The sequence below is a fragment of the Penicillium canariense genome (genome assembly GCF_028826845.1).
Source record: "Penicillium canariense strain IBT 26290 chromosome Unknown utg000003l_segment0_segment0, whole genome shotgun sequence".
Lineage (NCBI taxonomy): Eukaryota > Fungi > Ascomycota > Eurotiomycetes > Eurotiales > Aspergillaceae > Penicillium > Penicillium canariense.
The window spans coordinates 3601464-3624978 of record NW_026622730.1 but is presented as its reverse complement, the minus strand read 5'-3'; the positions used below and the strand labels follow the sequence as shown (position 1 = coordinate 3624978).

The 23515-nt window shown below is 49.0% G+C and overlaps 8 protein-coding genes across 8 annotated transcripts; 3 read left to right on the top strand and 5 right to left on the bottom strand.

Moving 5' to 3' along the window:
- Nucleotides 1-232: 232 nt before the first annotated feature.
- Nucleotides 233-1345, bottom strand: N7482_006177 (heme-dependent oxidative N-demethylase family protein; the record flags this gene model as incomplete). The annotated part of the gene is made up of 3 exons (XM_056688302.1): nucleotides 233-626; nucleotides 723-845; nucleotides 921-1345. 3 exons carry the CDS (start codon nucleotides 1343-1345, stop codon nucleotides 233-235), a joined length of 942 nt encoding a protein of 313 aa, XP_056543857.1.
- Nucleotides 1346-4792: 3447 nt separating this feature from the next.
- Nucleotides 4793-6872, bottom strand: N7482_006176 (MFS transporter; the record flags this gene model as incomplete). Its single annotated transcript, XM_056688301.1, has 6 exons — nucleotides 4793-5451; nucleotides 5516-5563; nucleotides 5637-6012; nucleotides 6067-6480; nucleotides 6547-6755; nucleotides 6818-6872. The coding sequence occupies 6 exons, from the start codon at nucleotides 6870-6872 to the stop codon at nucleotides 4793-4795; spliced, it is 1761 nt and encodes a 586-aa protein (XP_056543856.1).
- Nucleotides 6873-12390: 5518 nt separating this feature from the next.
- N7482_006175 (uncharacterized protein) lies at nucleotides 12391-12996 on the top strand (the record flags this gene model as incomplete). The annotated part of the gene is made up of 1 exon (XM_056688300.1): nucleotides 12391-12996. One exon carries the CDS (start codon nucleotides 12391-12393, stop codon nucleotides 12994-12996), a length of 606 nt encoding a protein of 201 aa, XP_056543855.1.
- A 776-nt stretch (nucleotides 12997-13772) lies between these two features.
- On the top strand, nucleotides 13773-14597 carry N7482_006174 (endo-1-3(4)-beta-glucanase; the record flags this gene model as incomplete). The annotated part of the gene is made up of 3 exons (XM_056688299.1): nucleotides 13773-13950; nucleotides 13977-14197; nucleotides 14256-14597. 3 exons carry the CDS (start codon nucleotides 13773-13775, stop codon nucleotides 14595-14597), a joined length of 741 nt encoding a protein of 246 aa, XP_056543854.1.
- Nucleotides 14598-14752: 155 nt separating this feature from the next.
- N7482_006173 (Alpha/Beta hydrolase protein) lies at nucleotides 14753-16690 on the bottom strand (the record flags this gene model as incomplete). The annotated part of the gene is made up of 2 exons (XM_056688298.1): nucleotides 14753-16513; nucleotides 16613-16690. The coding sequence occupies 2 exons, from the start codon at nucleotides 16688-16690 to the stop codon at nucleotides 14753-14755; spliced, it is 1839 nt and encodes a 612-aa protein (XP_056543853.1).
- Nucleotides 16691-17264: 574 nt separating this feature from the next.
- Nucleotides 17265-18422, bottom strand: N7482_006172 (putative sarcosine oxidase; the record flags this gene model as incomplete). The annotated part of the gene is made up of 1 exon (XM_056688297.1): nucleotides 17265-18422. One exon carries the CDS (start codon nucleotides 18420-18422, stop codon nucleotides 17265-17267), a length of 1158 nt encoding a protein of 385 aa, XP_056543852.1.
- An 811-nt stretch (nucleotides 18423-19233) lies between these two features.
- N7482_006171 (cystathionine beta-lyase) lies at nucleotides 19234-20526 on the bottom strand (the record flags this gene model as incomplete). The annotated part of the gene is made up of 2 exons (XM_056688296.1): nucleotides 19234-20259; nucleotides 20311-20526. The coding sequence occupies 2 exons, from the start codon at nucleotides 20524-20526 to the stop codon at nucleotides 19234-19236; spliced, it is 1242 nt and encodes a 413-aa protein (XP_056543851.1).
- A 1696-nt stretch (nucleotides 20527-22222) lies between these two features.
- On the top strand, nucleotides 22223-23074 carry N7482_006170 (uncharacterized protein; the record flags this gene model as incomplete). Its single annotated transcript, XM_056688295.1, has 1 exon — nucleotides 22223-23074. One exon carries the CDS (start codon nucleotides 22223-22225, stop codon nucleotides 23072-23074), a length of 852 nt encoding a protein of 283 aa, XP_056543850.1.
- Nucleotides 23075-23515: the final 441 nt, after the last annotated feature.

Here is a 23515-nt window from a genome sequence, read left to right as displayed (position 1 = left end):
TCTTTCTTTTCGAGTACCTCAGCAACTTTGTCGCATGTAATATGAATCATTTCGGAACACGTTGAAGAAACAAGCATCGCATTTGCAGAAAAAGAATATTCAGACAGCCGACCCATTTTTACTTCCCAAGAAGGGAGAACCGGAAAACCATTCAGCAGAGAAAAAAAAGCAAGAGCGCAAGGCAGCAAAAAAAGCAATATGGTTTCGTCATCACGTCAAACAATTCAGCAAATCAGACCTCAACCTTGTCCACCTGACTCACTCGGCTTTGGTAAAACTCCAAGACCTTGGCACCCCATACCTCCTTTCCCTTGTACTCACCCACATAGTGAGGCCAGCTCTTCATTTCGGTGGCGAGATTTTCCAGCTCCTGCATCGGGAGCTGGTCCAGAGGAGTCAGGTACGTTTTCACCCCGAAGAGAATGGTGCCGGTTTTTGGCAGTCGACGGAAAGTCTGTCTCTCACGGCGAATCAGAATCTCCTCCGGCGAAGGACTGCAAATGTCTTTCTCACACAGCCCCTTTGGACGATACAAAATCTCAATCAGATTCTCGTCGGGCCGTTTGATCTCCACGAAGTAGTTCGACCGCTCCATCGGGGACGTTGGCGTCAGTCGCGCCAGGAACCTACTAGGCATTAGAAAGTGTGCCAAACACAAAGGCAATAGAAGTAGAGCACTTCTTTGTGCTTCTTGGGTGGGGGGGGGGGGGGAATCCACTTACTTGCTAACTGAGCTCGCAACGTGCTGATGCCATAGCGGCACAGGTTGATGCAGGCGGGAGATCGTCCACCCGATGCGCTCCTCGACAGTCCACCCTGTCGGAAACAGACTGGCACTGGCGGCCCTGTAAGGAAAGGGATTAGGGATCCTGATAAGAGCGAAGGTGGGGGTGGCCAGGGGTGAAAATTGGGGAACGTACAGGTAGTACTCGCCGTCCTCGTTCATCATCAAAATGCTGAGATCCTCCATTGTAAGTCGGACTGCCGCCTCAAGCGCGTCGATAGTTTCACCGCCAGGTGCGCCACCAATGTCGAATTGCTCCCCTGTCATGCGGTTTCGAATGAAACAATTTCCGTCTTGCACCACTTTTTGGAACATGTTGGGAAATCTGTCGCAGAGAAAATCGGAGACTTCTCCCAACGCCTCCTGGCAGGCGTCTTGTGACTCGGGCAGGCATTGGAGAACTTTCTCTCGCTTCTCGCGAAGCAGGTCGTCTCGCACGCGATGCTCTTCCATGTAATTTTGGTCGAGGGTCAGCCAGTTTTGGACGTCCAGTTTGCGGATATCCATCATGATTCGGTATCGTTCCCGGCCTTTGATGGGCTGCGCTGGGTATGGCGCCATGCGCTTGATGTCGGGGGTGGATGAGCACCTTCATTTGTCCAACCCTTGTTCTTCGCAGTGGTCGATACCCAATGGCGGATTTCTTGGTGATATCGCACGATGAGAAGTACGATGAGGAAAGGAAGCGCCGCCAAAGAGAAGGTTGTCATACTTTTTCCATGCGGCTGTCGTGAACGTAGATCGCGAGAACTTGGGGCAATTGGGGCAGCTCTATGAACTTGAATGAACTTGAATGAACTCGAATGAACTCGAATGAACTTGGAAAGATCGTAAAGAAACTAGAACTGGATTCGGGATTGGACCACGGGAGAAGGGAGTGAACTATGGAAATGGACCGCTCGGCGAACGGCTACATTAATATGCCCCTGGACCTGGACCTGGACCCGGGCGACGATATGACCCGTTCGGACCCAGGCAGATCAAAATCAAGCTGATCACCAGACGGTCAAGTCAGCGACGCTAGCTTCACCATTTGAATACCCACCAAAGCGCTGCCACATTCCGGATTGAGCGAGCCTCTGCCTGCGGAAGTGCCGTGATACGCTCAGGGATTCCCCGCAATGAAAAAGCCTCTCGCCTCTGGGGAGTAGGCACGGTCAGCCACATGATCGGGCTTCAGCTCTCATGATTGACGGGTCCAGGTCTGGGCTGTGCTCGTCCCAGCTCCACCCCGAACTTCGGGGTGGTGTAAGATGGGGGTGGTCGGTCCGTTCGGGGGGCCCGGTGGTCCTCTCGTTTTCCAGGATTCGGCTGGAAAGGCCCTATGAGTCTCGGCGTGACCCTGTCGCTAGCCTGGAGCTTGGAACGAATCGTCCTCGGTCCGTGCGCGCACCAGTGAGGGTTGGGCAATTCGGGAAACAGCTCTCGAGACCAGCGACAGGCCGAAGCACGAAGCCGGATACCATCGGAAGGAAGGCCGGACCAGCTGATTCGCGCCGCGGTAGGCGAGCAATAAGCATCAGGCTGCGCTTCTGCCTGGGAGGCATGGGTCTGTCGCGTTTTTCCCAGCCCCATGGATCCATAGCATTAGGGCGCTGGGACGCTTTGGGGATCGCCCACGCTCTTCTAACAAGGCCGATCCGACTGGCCAGAGCCCCCGATCTAGCCTTCTAGCCCCAGTGCACACCCCATTCCCAAACTCCACAGGGACGGAGGGGCTTGACGTATCACATCGTGGGGGTTGTTGACTGTTGACTTACCAAGAGACTCGGATTCGATCCGCCTTCCTGTTGGGAGCTGGTCCTAACGCCTAGCCGTCCGCCTCACCCAAGGCCGGCCACGGCCCCTGGCCGATGGACAGTAGGGCAGGCAGCAGGTACCGTACACATGGACTTGCCCCCCCGCTATGGGGGACATTCCCATTTGGCCCAGGTCCAGAATTCGGTCTAAGCCCCATCATTGACGCATTTCTTGATCCCTTCTGTTCCACAGTCCCACTCGACATACCCACTCCACTGGCCCCATCTGGGGTTCCCGCCGCAACCCGCTTTTCCTTCTTTCGCGCAAAGCGCGCTTGCCGCTGCTTTATGGTCACCGTCCCCTCCATGCGCACCGAAGCACAGTTTTCCTTTGGTTTGGCCGATTCCTCGGGGCTTCGTTGGGGGCATGGGTCGTTCAACCATAATCCTCAGCTTCTCATTTCTTTTTCCTCTTTCGTCGCTAGGAAAGGGAAAGTATATTTTGGTTTAATATTTGCTTTTCCCCCACCCGTTGTAGCCCCCCCCCCTCCCCCTCTCCATAGCATTGGCCCTCACATTCGACACGACAGAAGCATGAGGTCATCCGAGTGCGTGTTCCGGTTTCAATTTGACACTGTGTCGTTTGGCGCTCGAAACCGGGCAAGGAACGTCGGTGACATCGGTGACATCGACTTGTATCTTCATCCTATCGACACAGCCTTCAACCCACCTGGATGGTGAAAACCTTACCGATCGATTCCTCGGAAATCTGGGCTCTGATCTAGGTTGCACTAACAGGATACAAGTGGGACCAATGCAAGTCACCTCCATTGTCGGGGCTTAACCGTCAAGCCACAGGAACAGAGACATCCAAGTTTTCCTCGGAAAAAGGTCGTTCGCCGGAGCACCTGATCTGCAGAAACAGTCAATTACACAGGGAGTTGTTGTCATCATACGCCCGCGTGCACTGCATGGGCAGCTCGTATCGAGCTGATGCGTATAAATGCAGAGGCACTTGGCAGACCCCAGCTCGGTTCGGAGACTGTACCCTCAATGCCCCCGCCACGGATCAGCAAATAGGACCGTGCTTGGTTTTTTGCATTCGTCCCTTGAAGTTCCGACTGGAGAATGATGCAAAGTATATTAGTCATATGTTTGTTCGGTACGGGAGCATGCTGGGATCAAGTAAGCGCTAAAAGGCACGAGAGGGCAAGTAATAAGTAGATAAGTAGACATGGCCGGGTGACAGTGGGTAGTACCAACTGGGGTGATCTGGTGCTGAATGAATGTTCGAGATTGATACCCAGAGACATTCAACTGATTGTAGAAGTGACAATACTATACCGAGATAATCCCCACTCTGGACGATGGAAATCCCATACTGGACGAACTGAGCGTACAAGTAATATGTGGCGATGATTTCATGCCCAACCTTCATATTCAGTTCCCCGTATTCGACGGCGAAGCATTACCCAGCCAATTGGCGATCCGGTACACTGAGATAAACTGGTACATGGATGATCGCGTGCAATACTCGGATTTTCATCATTAAGCCAACAATAGAAACGAATAATACGGATTTGATTGACTTTGAGGTACTGAGACGCACGGATGGTAGTTCGAGTAGCACCGGCCGAGGCCACGTTTTGAAACAAAGCTCGCGATCAGATCACCTCCCAATATTGAACGTCAGTTTCCGCAGATCAGGATCAACTTGTTGTACTAGAATAGCTATTAAGTGATAAGTAGTTGGGCCTAACCTTTTCGCTTTCACTCTAACCTCATAGAGTATTATCGACCGGCCATCCCCGCCACCCCGCGAATGACTAATTCTGATGGCTGCATACCAGCCCAGTGTTCTGGACCTGTTTTGGGCTGATGGTGGCTGTCTCTGGCGTTTGTACCTGGGGGATTACGCAAGGCTGGAAAAGTTGGCCTAAAGAGGGGGTAAATAGCCAGCACACTAGCAAAAGGTCATCAAAAGGTGTCAGCAGACTCGCTTAAAGCTGACATGAACTCTGCGAGGAAAGAAATGATGGATTTACTATTATTATTAAATTTATTCATGCGGAAAATAAGCTGTCGTGAAATAAAGAACAAGGTAACGCCTGTATATGCATAATTTGAGGATAAGTGTGTGGTCACATCATTATGGCCTCGAAATCACGAGGCAAAGGGAAAACTTTTAGATCGCCAAACGGGGATGAAATGCAGTGATTATGTCGGATGATGTCTTCAAACGACGAGCCACCCCCATAGTCGCTATGCCTTAACAAATTATGGACGCCTTCTCCGCATGACTGCGTGCGGTTTCGATTCTCGAAATCTGACCACTGGTTGCGGATGGGACAATATCCAGGTTGCCGGTCTCATTTTGCAAGCGTTCCTGTCTCTCGAGTTCTAGGCGCTCCTCTTCCTTGATGCGCTTCAAATCTTGACAGAACTTGCTGTTGCTTCTGATACTATCACCGTACCGAATGAAAGCAAATGGAATGACAGAAACACCCAGGCTTAGGAATGCGATCAGACTGCACGCCCAGTGGACACCCAGTTTGTCGAACATGGGCTTAGTGGCAAGAGGTAGCACTGCACCTAGAATGCTACGCGTGCAGCTGGCGGCCGACTGAGCACTGGCAGATAACGTTTCGTAGGCATCAGTGAGGTAGTTGAGCATTGCCATGAAAATCAATAAATACCCCATTCCAAACGGAATACCCGATAGGAAGGGCACCACCCAATGGATGTTGGGAGAGGCGGTCCAGCCCACCCAGAAAAGGGCGATGACATACAATGGGCCTCCTATACACGCAAGTGGAAGTCGCCGATACTCTTCAATATTTGCCCAGCTGGCTTGACGAGCTTTTGCCCGGGCGAAGAAACCATCGTACCAAATGAAGACCGCACAGGCAAGGACTGCGCCTACGCCAACTATGTCATCCACGTTAGTTTGAATTCATAGATAGATCAAAGATTTACCAGCCGATTAACTTACTGGGCAGGAACATGAGACCAGATATGCCAGCATTCATGCCGTAGATGCCTGAGGTGTTGTTATGTTAGCCTGTACGGCCCGACGGATGACACTCATATGTCAGTTAAGAAGAGCCACGTACCTTGAAAGATGATTGGATATGCCTCGAAGTACAGATAAAAGATTGCGTAGGCCAGCGCCAAGTATAATGAGCTCAAGGAAACAATGGACTCGTGAAAGATCATGCGGAAGGGCCTGGAGATCGTGACGAGGAACATTCTGCGAAGGTCCCGGCTCTCAAGCTCTAAAGGTGACACGATATTCGAGTTTCCAGTCTCTTTTCGCAGCTTCTTCGCACGGCGCGTCAGAACGACGGGCCCATATGTTTCGGGCATGAAGATAACCAGAGGCAAGGTTGCGCCGGAGCAAATGAGTCCAATCCAGAAACACCACCGCCAACTGACGACAGCAACAAATCCGGAGATCCAAGGGCCCATTATGGGGCCAAAGGTAGTACACTGTCAATCGTTAGTCGCTTTTGCCTATGTGGTAAGTGGATATAAGCAACATACAGCCATATAATAAGCCATGAGGCGACCTCGTAGGGTTGGATCGTCGTGAACATCAGCAAATAGTCCGCCCGTAGTAGCGATTGGTGCAGATGCCATCATGCCGTTGAGAAGCCGAAATATTAACAGCGATGCATAGGAGTTAGCCACCGCGCATGCCAGCGTGAAGATCATAAATCCGATAAACGCAATAAGTAAAGGACGCCGGCGTCCAAAGTACTCAGAACTGGGGCCCCACAGCAAAGGGCCCAGGATGTAACCAATTAGGAAAATCGAGATGGGCAGCACCAGCATCTGCTGGTTGGTGATGTTGAATTCTTCAGCAATTTGCGGAATAGCATTACTGCAGATGGATGAGCCGATTGTGCTATTCATGACTTGCATGACACCCGCAAGGAGTACCAAGACCTTTCTTGTCTGCATACGTATGTCAGCACCGACAAGCTGCTAAGACAAGGGCCGTTTTCTTTGAAATGGACATACCTGTCTCCAATTCACCGGATTCTCCGGATCGTTGGGCCCAAACGACACGACTGTTTTCGAAGCCACGCGTCGGAAACGAGAGTATGACGGGTTTTCATATCGTTCCTGGATAGGCTCGTGGGCAATGCCCGAGTCATCGTCTGATAATTCTGAGTGTGAATCTGGAGGTGAATCCTGTGGTGACTCAAAAGGGGTTACCACTGCGCCCTCTTTGAAGAGACGTGAGTACTAGATATCCGAAAGCGAGCGTAGATTGGCGGAATGGACCCACCTGTGGCCGACATGACCTTCTGCAGTTTCTCCTCCATAGGGAAGTGACCTGACATTTTGACGGTGATCTGGCAAGGCCCATTGATTTGTGAAGACGCAAATACGCTAGAAGAAGGTCTAAGGTGGGATAGCTCATTATTAAGACCTTACTGCAAAGAAATTTCAAGAAAGCAAGCCCCCACCACTCTCACAGGGTCCCACGCAAAATGCTACAGCTAGACAAGTAAAATTCGATATTATTGTGGGCACGGTCTCCACATCCATCCGCCGCTTTTTCACTCCCTACGCCCTATATGTGACAAGTGAGTCTGTCTGTGGCACGGTTCTGGATAATACGGCGAGATTCTAGCCCAATCTACGCAAATGGGGTAGTTGAAGATGTTGATCCGTTCACGGCTAGCGTTCCCTCGGTTAAGACGGCTTTCGTGCTACACAAAGTTTGCGGAAAACAGGAGCCAAAAGTTTCTCAAATTTCTAAGTGGCAACCTATTATTACTACGCTTTGCCATCTGCTGCGAATCCCAATGAGACATCGCAAAGAAGCCCGACGTACCACAGCCTTAGCCGGGTTATCGCAATTTGGTTACGAAAGCGTGCGAAAACTCCGGTGCGCAAAAGAACATAAAAATACCGCAAACCGCATGCATCTCGGACATCAGGCCGACATTCTCTAAGACGAAAAAGAGGGGTTCCAAGAATGCAGAACAACCCAAGGACTAACCACGGCTTTGTACTAGCGCTCCTGCATCGCATGATTGTTTACGATGAAGAGTTCTAATTCGGCCGGTCAACAGGCCGAGCACTGGGCCTCATGACAGGTCGCTGCGGCTGTTGTTCAGCAGACCACGCCTCGGCAAATTTACTTAGCCGCACACGCTACTTGGCATTCGCGGGGTATCCAAACATAGGGGTAATTGGGTGTGTTCCGCAAAATCCGGAAACGGTGAATTACGCAGAGTAGTTTGGCGTGCCGGATCGGGTTTAGCGCCTTCCTACACCTTACTATCACAATGCGTATTTCTATAAAATCTGCTTTATCGCCGCTTCAACTTCTCTGATTTTCGGCCTTCTACTTTGCCTTCCTCTTCGATCCCCGTCTGCGCCTTATTAGTGACGCATGTTTGCGATTGATCTGGATCGCCGAGCTCCGCCACCTCTTATATCGCCGAACACTTTGTAGCCCCTCGGGCCCTCTAGTACACTCGGTTCCTTCTCGATCTGCAATTCAGTTATAGTGGGTAAGAATCCTAGAGCATTTAGGGACCCAGCATTGCCAACAATCAGCAAGGCGATGAAAGCCATTCAGGCTAAGCACGATGACTAAACGCAGCAGGGTTGGTGGCTTCTCAGACGAGAACGTACGGTAGTCCAAAGTACTCGCACATTACGGAAGACTACCGAGCCAGACTCCGTGCAATCTAAAATTCATTTGGAACTCTGAATATTTCTATTTATTGACCCGCACGATTCACTCTTGTGTTCCAAACTCCGTCACAGGATGAGGACCTGTATTCTTGAGACACGTTCCCGTTTCCTACTTGGCGCGCAATAATTTGAATGGATGTTGCCACCTTCAAACCACGTGTCCCTGAAATTGATCTAGTTCTATGGCTGTGTTACCACATGACATGTTATATTTAGTATAAATTGCGTGATTTTGTTCGAATTGCTCCTGCATATCATCTCATTTCCTCCTCTTTCCCTTCGCCCCTGAACTTGTGCTGTCACCGAGCCGCAACGCCACCTTTACACCAATAGAATAATCAAACAAGCATACTGTGCCCGTCTAGAGCCCACAAGGCCCCAGCCGAAGACTTGACGAACATCGCCAAGCTCGCATTGTCTTCAGAGAGTTTCGAGAAACAACAAGAGCAACTTGGCCTTTCGGAGCAATATCGTAAAACACTGCGGCGGAGATAATTTTTGTGCAAAGAAGTAACTATATAGCAAACATTTGGTCAAACCGTTCGTATTAGCCAATAGAACTAGTGACAGGTGGCACTTCTTTGAGTATGACTAGCTTCGAGAGCCATATCTAAAGGAAGGGGCACCGGCACCCGCTGACCGGTAAATAATAAGCCAAAATTCAACATCTGTTGACTCTGCTGCATACATGGTGTCTTTTCCTACGAGTTATCGTCCTAACTCAAGATGCAGGTGGTATGGTGGACAAGGATCTTACAAACGTGTGGTTGATCAAAGAGCAGGCACTCAGCTCCCAGGAATAAACGCTCCGCATTAAGCGGAGCAAAGGTGCAGAGTAACTAGACTCCACCTCCCATAGCAATTCTTTTAGCAAGTCCTTTCCCTTAAGCAATTCCTAAGCCCCTCTTGATCGCAACAATATTCTTGTGTATACGCTTGCGATTTGCCAATCCACTATAAGGGTTCAAGGTGAGACGCATCACGTCAAGTCGCAGCATCTGTAAACTCATACAAGACGGCGGAGAGCTAGACTTCCTCAGAATATCCAGCTCGAAGAAGAAATCTTCTGGAAGCCGCCTTCGCCAAAACAAATCTGATATAACGCATCCGAACGCGAGGAGCATATTTCGCATGTTTCGAACATCATCCGAGGTATAGTCAATCGGGATAACCCACTCTAAGATCAGAAAAGTAACTTCTATTGGAAGATTACTGAAACAGGCCTGGAGCGTAGTCGTGAAATGACGTTTGGTTGCGTGGGAAATGACCTTTTTCAGACCTCGTATGATCACTGGATTCTCATAAATATCACACTCGAGCCCAAGCCTCTGTGAAGCATTGCAAGGCCAGGTCACGAGCGAGCAAATATTTCCATCAACTAGACCCTTTAATTTTGACTTGCACCAGTGAGATCGGGAGGCTTCGATAAAATTCTCGAGCTGTATCTCAGCCGGAGACGTCCTAACCGCCCGACTAAAAAGCACCCAGCAATGAGCGTGTATGATAAACCCGAGTCGCTTCCCTTGATACTGAGCTGGCCGTGTTTCCATAGTCGCCGCCACGCATTCGGTGAATCTTGGACGACTGTATGGGGCATTTCTTCTCCCACCAATTCTCGCGATGTCCGGGTCACTTGGAAAGTTGTGTGGAACAGTTGGTTGGGGTTGTACGATATTAATGCCCGTTAGACGATACTTAGTATCAGACTCCTTGATTACTAGGCCTACCAGTCAGTCTTTACTGGGCTTCACAATCCAAAATACAATCTGAGACTTACTAGCACGACAGAAACATGACCATAGTCGCGGTAAATAACAATTACGAAAGGCTGCCTTTTCGATTGACACAGATCGCACCGTCACATGTCTACGACGGGTCCTCCAGTAACGTTTCCACGGGGTCGAATATTTGAGCACTTCTTCGTGGTCGCCTGTCCTCGCGATTGCAGCGTTGTGAGTAGATGGTATCTCCATTTGACAAAGGAGGCATGTCGGCGGTAGGGGTATCTCTTCAGTAGACGGGTTGTTCGTGGTCGCCATGGCGATGTTCAAGGACAGAATGCCCACAAGAATAAGATGCACTTTTTGTGGAGATAGAGGACCTTTACTCAATTCTCTCTCTTCGCAGAGAAAAATGCTGAGCCTTGTCATGGACTGATGTAATTATGAATGCTTGACGCACAAAGTCAGAGAGTAACTACGTGTGATTAGCCGGGCTACTAGGGTTGACAGAACCTTAATCGTAGATTCGAGTCCCATGGGGTATAAGGAAAATCAGTGCCTTGAGCAGACTTGCAGAAACCCCTGTCAACATCAAATCTGAGGCAGTCATATCATATCACTTGGAACACTCGACCTGCTCACAGGCTTCTCTCTTCATAAAGCTTGTCATCTAAAGGTGATAAATGTTTTTTCAGGTCAGAGCAAGCTAAAACAGTATTGGCTAGTATGCATATTGTGGAGAATACTTGCAAAGGGGAACCAATCGGCATAGTTAACAGATGAAATTGATTAATTGTATCTAAAGAATGGCAGGTAAAGGGTATGTGAGATACCTATCTGCAGAATCGGTTCATAGTTTGATATGTGGATAGGATCATCCTTCATGTCCGGGAGGACCCGTGGGGGTACTCTGGAATGACTTGTAAGTGTTGTCTCGTAACCGCATAATCACATTCAAAAGACAACGAAAAAGTGGGGTACAAAAGAAAACAATAGGAGGCAGCTGGAAGAAACTGCTCCGCTATCCTCGACAATACAGCTCCCAGACACGATTTTGCTTGCTCTGCGGAGTTGGGCAGTCCTCATAATCCTTATGGGTTAGACCCGCGATTCATTCTGTGTTTCAGCGAGCCTTGGCCGAATTGACCGACTTGACTATTGGCCCAACCCCCCCCTTTGTCTCCACTCACATCCCTATGCCTGTTTAGTTCATCTCGCCGATCTATCGTTACATTCGTGTGTCATTAGTCTCGTTAGCCATAGTTACTAAAATCCACAGTAGAGTCGATAGCCTAGCTGCATCGGAGAGTCCCAATTCTATAGCCACCGTTCCTCAAGAGGTCACCCGAACTAGTTCACCGAGCCTCTTCCGTGAAGAGTACCATGCACTAGCCAAGCGATGCAAGTCCCACAGGGCCACAATAACGGACCCGAGCAGCTCTTCATCAATTTGCCTTAGAGGATTAATAGTCCACCTGGTGATAGGGTATTGAGATACAGTCGCCCAATCTCCACCCGTTTTCGGTTCGCTAATGAATAATAGTAGGGCGAAATCGAATATACAATATCCTGTAATTCAAGATGACCTTGGCCGTGAGCCTGTGGAGCGATCGGGCGGAGCCTCCGGTTCCAGGCCTAATCTCTTTATCCTGACCTCTGTCCGGAGTAGGAAAAACGAAAAGCGTGTCCCAAGAGACACCACCCTCGGGAAAGTTGCCCGATGAAGATATGTCCCGCACTATGTACTGTACCAGTATCCACCGTCTAGGCTAAGCATGTTTGACTCCACTTGGGGTAGATGCTACTGGACAAATTGTTGATCTAATAATGAAATCTTGTTGCCCCCTTGGTCCTCATGAATCTTCGTGGCAGAAAACGGCACTTACTGGAGCTCGGTTATTGACACTACTGTGGTGATTCACGATTTGCTTTGGGACTAAGGACCGAGGGTTGCCTGAAATTCTGGGATAGCCGAAGGTGCTTAGATACAGTGCCGTCGAGGATCCACTATAGGCCTATCAGCGGCAGCATTACCATTATGTAGGTCTGCACACATCAGCTGTTGTCCTGTAGATTCCGAGAGAACCCATAACTGGTTGAACGCCCTGACCCGCACCCAATCCGCCCCCAACCTCATAGTGGGTTATGCAGTGGATGAGCCCACATTTTCTGAAAAACTGAATCCATGACTGTTCCCAAATCTTGCTCGGCCATGTCTTACTTCTTCATATACATCCATACAGGACAGAAAACACTCGGTGAACCAGAATTTTCGTAACTATAAAAGGGGGAGAACTGTCTGTGCCATTTTACCTGTGTTCACAGCTACAAGATATTCAAGCAATGACCAGCTTTCTGGACCGTCTTCACGATATCGCTCGTTTCTGTTGTCTTGCTGGTCTTATTCTTTTAAACGGAACCGCCTACTATGTTCCTACTCAAAGGCCTGTTGATGGCAGCTTGCTACTTTTCAACCTCAGTGCAGGCCTCTACCTGGCCTTCATTTATCGACGGGCATCCGGCACCAGACAGGTGGTTGCAGATTAGTCTCAACCAAACTACTCTGGCAAGCACCAACCTCAGCATAAGGAACACCGATACTGGACTTGTGGAGCGAACCCCTATCAGAGTGTGTGAGCGGATTATCAGCACCACTGCGTCTTGTGTCGTGATCACCAGCTTTGTGATTAGCATGGCAAAATCCCTCGCTAGTACCATCAAGGAGCTATCCGATCAGGGTTCTTGCAACACCATGCGTGGTACCTACGAGTCCTTGTCCTGGGTGTATTACTCCTCTGGTCGGAACTGCGACACCACAGCACAGCACGACACTATTGCAGGCGCCGTTAAGAAGTATCTTGCCGACACTAATGGCAACAAACTTTGCGGCACTGAATGCCTCCGCATGGATCATGGAGGCACATGGGATGGATGGTTGAAGATTGGCCCGACGGCGTCATTCAAATCGGACGCATACTGTGGCCCTTCACTAAGCTTTAGCAGTTGTCTCTCGGGCGGCAACAATGACATATGAGTTTGTGTTGAGGCAGAGGGGCAGTGAGGCAGAGAGGCAGAGAGAAAGGATTGGGGGTCGTTCGAAGGCCCCTCTAGCTTATTCCCAGAATGGCCTGAAAGTGGGGTTTGTAGGCGAGTCGCCTGCTAGACAAAGTCCATGGCGCCAGAAATCAGAGCTCTCTAATTTGTTTATCCAACATTTTTGCTATGATCCGCTTATCTGTGCAGTGTTGCGTCGAATGTGTGACCGCCCCAAACGTGGATCCCGGGATTTTCTCCCCTTTCCAGTTATCAGGGATTCTATTGGCCCATTATTTATGTGCCCCTTTCTTATGTTAGGCAACACCGAGGCACCAAAGGTATCGATACTTTAGTAGTATTAAACCCAAAAAATACGAGTTTGGCATCATGGCAAGAAAGATATCCATCGGTATAAAAACTAAATAATTATAAAATCTAAAGTAATGATGGGCAAAGTGGTTTTTAAACCAGAGAGAAGTGGTACAAGACTGTTGTTGCCTTCGAACGGAGTGGACCCGTATTTGTTATAGTGGTCATCATCGCAGTGATTGTGGGAGCAGTTGAAGGAGTAAAAGCAAATGCATACCCGAATTACTCCCAGCTAGATTATATGCTGATGCACACGTATTCGGGACCATCGTTCTTTGACAATTTCGAATTCTACACATCATCAGATCCGACAAACGGCTGGGTACAGTATGATCACCCTTGCTCTTATGAATTTACTTCTACTAACAATAGCACAGAAACGTCGGCTCTAAAACAACAGCAATGATGAATCTGACGTACGCATCGGATTCAACGGCTGTTATTAAAGTCGACACAGACACGCAGAACCAAACAAGTGGTCGCAAATCTGTTCGCGTCACCTCAACAAATACATATAATGACGGACTATTTATTTCGATGTTGTTCACACGCCATATCGATGTGCAACATGGCCAGCACTTTGGTTGACTGACCCCTCCAATTGGCCAGAAAATGGCGAAATTGACGTTATGGAATCGAACAATAAGGGGACGCACGGAAATGATATGACCTTGCACACAACCAGTGGCTGCAAGATGAACGCCAAGCGAAAGGAAACCGGCACGGCTCAATACTCAAATTGCCTCAATACGGCAAACGACAACTCTGGCTGTAGCGTGAAGGGCAAGTCTGCAACATACGGTGAGACTTTCAACAATAATGGCGGTGGAGTACGGCCCCGAATGTCAAATTAAATCTCGAGCCCTGCACTGACAATTTATTTACCAGGTGTACGCTATGGAGCTTCGTGATGCAGGAGTTCGTGTATGGATGTTTTCTCGAGATAATATCCCTTCAGACATCTCGAACTCAAGTAGCCCGGATCCTTCGACGTGGGGAGAGGCTCTGGCAGATTTTCCTAGCACCCACTGCGACATCAGCTCGCATTTCCGGAATCAAAGCATCATTGCAAATATCGACGTTTGTGGTGATCTTGCTGGTGCCGCCTCATATTATACGGATCTCAACGAGTGTGCAGACACGTGCACTCAATTTGCGGCGGAGAATGGAGCAAACTTTACAACGGCCTACTGGGTGTTCAACAGCTTCAAGATATACCAGACTCCATAGAATAGCCTTCATACCCATGTATATTTATCTGACCCGTATACTATGATTGACACTTGACGTGAGCCCGAGGTCTTTCTTATTCGCGTTTCCCCCAAGAATTGAGCAATGAAACATGGTCTTCCATGATTGGTATCATGGTATGCATTTCCGGCCCCTTATTTCTGTATAGAAATGTAGGGTTTCCCGTCGGCATAGCAATTTGTTTCCGCCTCATCTGGAAGAGTTCCATCCAAGATGTATGCTTTACCAATTCTATCTGTGCATTCCGATTTATCCCACCTCGATGTATGTCCGTAACCATGATGGACTATCAGTCGTGCATTTTGGCCCATATCCCGGAGCAGTCTCCTTCCATTCCCTAAGGGCGTTGCGGGATCGTATGTCTCGGCAATGAGTAAAACAGGCGTCTTCATTGTTTTGTTTAGATCGCCGCGATACACTTCCGCAGCGCTGCCCCAGTACTTCTCGTAATATCGACAGGGTAGAACCGAAGCAAAGCGCGAGTTCCCTGCAATCCAACTCTCAGTTGTCATTTCACCCCACAGCCGGTCCCACCACCGAAGACCATCTGCCGGGGAAGGCGCATCATAAGAATCAGCGCAGATGACTAAACTTGGGAGCTCATTGAGATTGAGACCATGTGTAGGCTTTCGAATTGTGGGCCTGTACTCCCACTGGGTGTCCAGCAATTTAGCTGCAAGAGTTGCGTTTCCTTGTTCAAGCTCATAAAGCATCTGAGCTGCATCTGGCCAGATTCTCGGATTGTACATAATCGAGTAAAGAACTTCCACAAAAGCAGAGTATGTGACGAGGGACGGTCCGCTTTCTTCTGTGAATGCAGATATTGGCCGGATAGCAAGTGACCCAATGAGTTTTGTCATGCGTGCTTCCAGCTCCGCGAGAGTGACCGGTCCGCCATCAATAGCGTTTGGCTTTGCAAGAGCGCACCATTCAGGTCCTGCATTGACGCACTCGCCCAGAAATCCATCACGCCAAATATCAGTGGTATTATCAAGAGAAGTCCACCCAAATCCCCCAAGTAACCGATGGTCTTTTACATACTCAGTCCCATCCAGAATCATACGACCGACTTTGTCCGGAAACATATTGGCATAAGTCTGGGCGATTCCTGTTCCGTAACTGAGGAAATAACCAGACACTTCGTCCTCCCCATGGGCCTTGCGAATCTCCTCGAGGTCTCTTGCAACAGATGCAGTGCCGATGAAACGACCAAAATCGCCGAGCCGTGTTTGACATGCATAGAATGTAGCATTGTTCAGTGCATCGGCGAGCTCCAATTGCTCGATGGCGTTGGACACCTCGCGATATTGTCTTGCGAGGGAAAACCAACGGTCTCGAAGCGCGTCATGGGGGAAGCATGACGCCGATGGCAGTGAAATATTGACACCTCTCGGATCCCATCCAAGGACGTCATATTTCCCGCCACTAAATCGGTCCGATACTTGCTCCGCAGTTTCCCAGAGGGACAAGGTTCCGCTACCTCCAGGACCGCCCGGCTCAATGATGATGGTGCGCTCACTCTTTCGGTTGGCTTTGAGTATTTTATCCCGGCTATCGAGGCGCGCTAGGCCAGACACTTGGTATTTGGTAACGGCAAGGCGAACAATCCGACTGTCAGAGCGATTTAGATAGTCAAGAGGTAAGTCCAGGTATCCACACAGGTATATCCCACGGTTGGCGTGGGGATCGGAATTGACTAGAGCATCAGGTACACGCTGGCCCCAGCTCCAGTGGTCTGGGTCCCGGTCGAATAGGGTTCCCCATGTTTTCTGCGGGTTGGGATCGTCGAGCGGTGGTGGGACGGTTGAATTTGTGCAAGGAAGGAACCGGAATGGGTCATCTTTCCAAGGAAAACTTCCAAATGGAGACTTCAGAAGTCTATTGTCATCTGCATTCTATTCAAAATTAAATTGATCGTACTGAGAAGGGTCATGTTTGCTGAACAAATAGTTGTGCAGCTTGAGGAACCCGGCCAGGCCAAGAACCACCCATACGGCCCAAACTATCAATTTGGGTGTCCATAGCTCTCGAAGCTGATAGGAATTGTAAGGCAGGGTCTTTCTCTTCTCCATATTCTGGTTTGGAGTCTGAAGTTTGCGCTGCGAATGACACCCATTCGAACCATGTGGCGGAGAAGGGGATACGACCTCAATGGGACGGCAATGGACATAAGAAAGGCTTGGTCACAACGAACTTTGGTTGATGACAGCAATAAATCCCCTATAAAGGCTCCAATAAAGGATACTATCTCATCGCTGTTGCCTACAGGTGAGATCGGAGATCTCAAATGTTGGAAATGACAAAGCTGCACGTTAAGACTAGCGCCGGGCACCACGGGCCTCCGTCCTCCGGATGGCAAGAGCGATCGGTCGGAGAAAGACACCATCCCTCGAAAATCAGATTAGAAACAGGACAGAAAAGAAGGCCGGAGACAGGGTCATAGAAAGAGGTACTATAATAAACATAGAATAATAACCAACTAAAGTAGGGCTAGGAATAGCCTTAAGTGAGATAAAACCGAAGGAAATTGTACTTTTTACCGCTGGCTAACACGATAGTGTAAAAAAGGCGCTGGAGTTGTCAATTATAGATACTACACTTGCTAGTCATAAATGGGCTGAGATCTCGAGGAATTCAGTGTTCACATTAGAGCTTGCTGCTACATGTGGCCGATGTCGGGATTCCAAACTTCGAGATGTCTTCATTAGTCCTGCCATCCACGGCAAGCTCCGCCAGAACACGGCCAAAGGCAGGTGCAAACTTGAAGGCATGAGCTGCACCTAAGCCCACAATAATGTTCGGGTGGCTTTTGAGAGGACTGATAACAAACTGTCGGTCTGGAGTGATTGAATATTGACAGGTCACGGTTCGAAGTACTTGGCGTGTCTCGTCCGGAATAAGTCTTTTCAAGAAAGATGATAGCTGGTTAAGCAATTGTGGCGAGTGGACGTACGTGCGCTGTTCGGGTGTCATGAAGTTGTTTGAAGTATCTCGGGCCGCCTTGATGGTCGGCTCGCCATAGCAGGGAAACCCATAATAGCACATTGCACCGTTCCAGATCCAAACAGGGAAGCGATCGGAACCAAAGTTGGCTGCCTCAGAGGGCTTGAAGTATGTCACTTGCTCCTGCATCACAATCACTGGGATATGTGTACCCAGGGGCGCAAGCAATTTATTGATCCACGCGTCCGTCGCAAGGATGACCTTGGCAGCTTGAAATTGTCCGTTGGACGTCTGAATCATAACTCCACCAGTGCCGGAAGCTTTGGGTATCACACGTTCTACTTCGGTTTGGTCCTTCAGAACAGCACCATGTATACGCGCCAGTGACTGCAAAGTGCTGACGGTTCGAGAAGCATGGGCAATGCCAGTGTCGGCTGTGTATACTGTGGAGACATTTTCGGGAACGTCAAACTGTGGCCATCGATTCTTCACCTCTGTCGAGTCGAGGAGCTCATATGGCACATCGTTGGTATCAAGGCTCTTGGTGAAGTCGCTCGCGAGCGCAGGTGTGTTCGGCTCCTCCGGGAAGAAAACCACACCGCCAGTGATAGTCAACAGCTTTTGGTCTGCGGCTTTTTCAAGCTCGGCCCAATCTTTGTATGCTGATTTCGCGAGTTTCACATACTCTGGCGTGAAGTTGGAGGTCCGTACAATGCGCGATGTGTCATGAGACGCCCCGCGAACATGGCCCAGTTCAAACTGTTCGAATGCAATGACCTTGGCGCCCTTTTTGGCAGCGTAGTACGCCGCACCGCTTCCGAGGACGCCGAGTCCAACGACAGCAACATCATACTGGTCCATTTTTGCCTTTCTTTTTCCACTTGAAATTGATGGAAGGCTTTGTATTGGTATACAGCACAAGACAGTCCTATCAATATCCATTGATTTAAGATTTCCAACTGACACACCTTGATCACGGGCGCCGCCGTCCACGTGATATCATTGTATGGAACCCGGGACGAGATTCAATGAGCCATCCGTCCAGCCCGCTCTAAAGATAGGCAGATTAGGTGAAACACGAGCTGGTGTGAGCCTGGCTTTCAATACAGCCTGGAACGTCTACGCCTGGCGCGGCAAGACCAGCAACTTCCCCGCTTCCGTGCATTGTCTCCGGTCACAAGATCGGACACTCGCCGGTCACCAGTTCTGACAGGCTGCCCTTGAATTTTTGTGAACAGGTTGCGATGTCTCTTTCATTAAATGATAAGGCGGACACATTGGCAAATTTGTCATTCATCACATCTTGTATACGTTATCTATATATTGATGTCTGATTGTTGGCACATTCTTAGTTGAATTACTAGCGCGGCGCGCCCATCTATGGCTCTCGTGACAGACAGCGACTTTCGATATGAGGAAGATTGGTGTGCAATAGCCACGTAGTTCCTTCACAACGAAGCAGTAGCTTGGTACGGGACTTTATGTTATTCTAATGGGAGCGGCTACTATTTGGGTTGATTTGGGTTGGGCTTCTTCGCATTGGACAAGGATTTATGGAAGATGTCGAAACTAAGAAGAATTTGTTTGGTTGCAGTCCCCCGTTGAAGCGGCATAGTGCACCCTATTCCAAGGAAATCAAATACGGAAATGGAAATTGACCTTAGTGAGCACTCTACACAAGCGACTGTAATCCCTGCAGGATATCAGCCTGTAGATCCTCGTACTCTTCGATGCCACAACTAATTCTTAGCAATTTATGGTCGCATGTGGCATCACTCATTGCCCTCCATTCCAACAAGCTTTCCACGCCACCCAGACTGGTCGCATGCTGGAAAACATACATACGGCTTGGGAGTTGCCGTGCGAAAATTGCATTCTTGGCCCAAATCGAGAAAACGGGTCCAAAGCCTCCAGACATCTGTTTCCGAAGCCACCCATCATTCAAATCATCGACCTGCAGCGATGCATGCTGCACACGCTCCAAAACCTGACTAACAGTACTGGTTTGATCTCTCAAATGCTCTTGCAACCACCCAGCCAACCTCTCGGCAGTCTTAGCCTGTTTCAAGACACGAAGGTGCATTGTGCGGGCGGATCTGATACCTAACCAACCTTCAAAACTTCCCATGACGCTGCCTATATATTGTCGATCTTTGTGCAGCTTTTTTAACCACCCATCCTTTTCCACCCGGTCTTGACGGATGATCAATAGACCACACAGCATATCTGAATGGCCCCCAACATACTTAGTTCCACTGTGCATTACAATATCTGCGCCTAAGTCGAGAGGATTTTGTAGTGGAGGAGGAGCAAAAGTTGCATCCACCGTTAAGTAAGCACCTGCCTCGGTCGCCTTTTCGCGATAATATGCAAGGTTTCGTGCTTCGCCCGTTGGGTTGAGGGGCGTTTCAACGTGTACAATGTCACCAGGGCCCGCTTGGTCGAGCTGCGACAGATCAAATTTTTGAACCCCCGTCAATCTCTGCATGATGTCCAAAAGACCATGGCAACCGTGGTATCCGTCTTCGATGAAAATTTTTCTTGGGTTTAGAAGAATAAACATGGCGTGGAAAGCGGAGAGTCCAGTAGAGTACGTTATGACTTCGCCGCCCATGATATTGCGAAGCAAGACTTCCAAGCGGTTGGAATTGGGTGCTGTATAACGAGAATAAACATGTGAATCATGAGGATTATTAGGCTGTCTCGGGATGTAAGCCGATTGTTCAGATAGTCAAGCTAAGGCTCTCACATCTTGATTCTCCTCCGGCACTAGCGCTTCGGGATCTCTTGCGTAGCGAAAGTTGACCGCGACATGCATGCCAGGAGCAATTGCCCGATGAGGACTGACGAAATCATCAGCATGAACTGCTCTTGTGGCCATGCTCATGCCGGGTAAAGCCTTATTGAGATCCTCCGCTGTCAAAACAAATTCAGAGCCCTTGTCAGACTTGTTATTGGATTCCATGGCCCGCGTATTAAGCATATAACACACTGAGAACAAGTTGATGACGGGATTCTGCAGTGCGACTTATCAATGAGTATGGCCGTCTTATAGGCAATGCAGTATTCGAGACGAGGAGGAGCAAGGCCCTTGTTTATTTCACTGAAATGAGTTGACCGAGTGAAATGAACAGATCCATGTGAATCTCCCTTGTCTGCAGCGCACATGATCGGTGGGCTCCGGGCCTTCGCCGACCTTGATCGGTTTAGACCCTCGAGACCCGCCGCCTGTATCATTGGATTTCTCTGATTTGATTTAGATACCTCGAGTAAGCGGGGTACCCTGCTGCAAAGGGTCGCCATCACTCGAAACAGAACTATACTACCATGCCTCCGCTTTCGCAACGCACGAGGTCTTCCGGGTCAATCTCCAACACGGGGTAATTGAGTCATTTCAAGTTCATAACGCGATTTTGTGACCAACTGAAGGCGAGAAACCCGAGTGAAGTATGTCAGCAGAGGTGTGAGGTACCAAAAGGGGAGCTACTCTGAGGAAGTTGTACGGAAACTGAACTGCACGGAACGAAAGGTTCACCGCCGGGAGCACAATATGCTGGTCAACATCACGCAGCGGCTACTTCGCTATCATTCTACAAGGTATCATCTTTTGGGTTTCTCTGCTCCCGAGCCGCTCACTTGACCGGGCGAGGCCGATGGGAAACACGGTCAGCGATGATCTAATTCGGGCGACACAAACTCTAATGTACGCTTTGACCGGCGCGTTGCAGTAGTTTTCAACTTCGGTTTTACCTCTAAACTTTTCGGACGTCTTTTCCGGAAGATAAACCCAAGTTCGCTATTCCCCTTTTTCAGGTCGTTGCTCAGTAAAGTTCAGCAGAACTATGCTGGTAATATCCGGGTCATAATGATAAATCATCGTCCTAACAATATTTCATTGCGTCCTTCTACTGAAAGTTAACGAGCGGTGGTATTATAACCTACCGAATAGCATCAATATCTCCATCATCAAATGAATGTCTTGTACCCAATAGGGCATTTATCCCCCTCTCAACCGCCAATCCCTCAAATAAAGCACAAATTAAATCGCTACTAAACAACCCGACACTGAATTCGGTCAGACATACTCAGCACCTTTTGCCCGTTATACATTTTCTTGCGTACACTTAAATCCACCCAGATATTTGCTAGAAGCTGTATTTCCCCCGTGCACGGCAAGAGCGCTCTTACTGTGCACGCCCCGCCAAAGGACGCATGCGTTAAGCTATGACAAGGTATTTAAGTCTGTAGAGACGCGTCATCCTTTAGCGTGATTCAAGAACCGGAAGAAAGTCGAATAAGGATTGTAAGATGACGAAATCCGAAGTGCAGGCCAATATGTCCGTCTATAGTGCATTTCTGGTCTAGCGGTTATATTGCCTAAAATTGTGCGACACATCATCTTGTTAGTGGGTCCGTTAGTTGCAGAACGCGGTAAGCTCGCCGTCGGTCGGAGGCCGTGCCAGATTGACGTGACACCTAGCTCTGTCATTGCGTTCCTTTAAATTGTCACGTGGTCGGGGAGCCTGAACACATTCTACCGGGACATAGTTCAAATAGGATGGATGCGACATGATAAGGAGTGTTGAACGTTGCTTTACATGGGACGAATGCACATCTTCCCTCTTTTGATCGAATAATTGGTGAGACTGTTGGCTATCACCATGGCGGCTACACTTGCTTCTCTATTTGGATACAAACCAAATAACCTTGCGCAAAATAAGCTTCCAAATGAGCCACCTAAGGCTCTACCGGCCTCTTGGTACTGCACACCAGAGATGTATGAATTGGAGCGACGGGCTATCTTCTCAAAGCTGTGGATTTTGATCACTCACAAGATCCGTTTCACAAAGCCCGGCGACTTCCTACGATTCCATGAAGCTGGATTCTCCTTTTTCTTGTGCCTCGATCGGGAGGGCAATATAAATGGCTTTCACAATATTTGTCGACACCGCGCATTCCCGCTTGTTTCAGAAGACGAGGGAAACATCAGGATTCTCTCCTGCAAATACCATGGATGGTCATACGGTCTGAACGGAAAGCTCGCCAAGGCTCCGCGATTTGACGATATACCTGGGTTTAACAAAGAAGACCAAAGATTATTTCCCGTGCATGTGCACGTCGATACACTGGGATTTATCTGGGTGAATCTCGACTCTTCACCAAATCCTGTACCTTGGGAAGACGCCTTCAAAGGTGTCGACACTCAAGAACGGTTCCGAAAGTTTGATTTCAGCAAGTACAAGTTTGACCACACATGGCATATGGACGGGGATTATAATTGGAAAACACTCGCGGACAACTACAACGAATGTTATCACTGCACAGTCGCACATCCTGATGTGGCAAACCTGGCGGATCTCTCATATTATCATACAGTCTCCACACCTGGGCATATACAGCATTTTTCTCGACCGAAGGAGGATAGAGTGGATCAGGATATTCAAAATGCAAGCACTTATTACTTCCCAAATGCTTGTATGACAGTCTCGTGGGTCTTTCGTGCTCCTGGGTAGTATCACTAGCATCACAATTATTAACGAGCATATCACAGTCCTCACTTTTTCTACATGATGAGATGCGTGCCAACATCAGCGAGAACTTGCTCGATGGAATACGAGGTTTATCGACACGAGGAAGCCTCAGACATGGACTTTCACCATATTGACGGGTTTTTCAAGCGGGTTCTGGCTGAAGATAAGTACCTTTGCAATGCGGCACAGGAAAATCTAAATGCCGGTGTTTTTGTAAATGGTCAACTTCACCCGGAGCTGGAAAGTGCACCCCTTTTCTTTCAAAATACGGTTAGAAGCTTGCTACTCAGTCATCGAGAGGACGAGCAAAAGGAGAAACGCGAAATCTGGCCAGCTCGGCAACATTCAGCCGGATCGGCCACTGTAGAAGATATTGCCTTTTGCTCGGGATTGGCTTGTTCCGTGGAGGGCAATAGTAAGCTA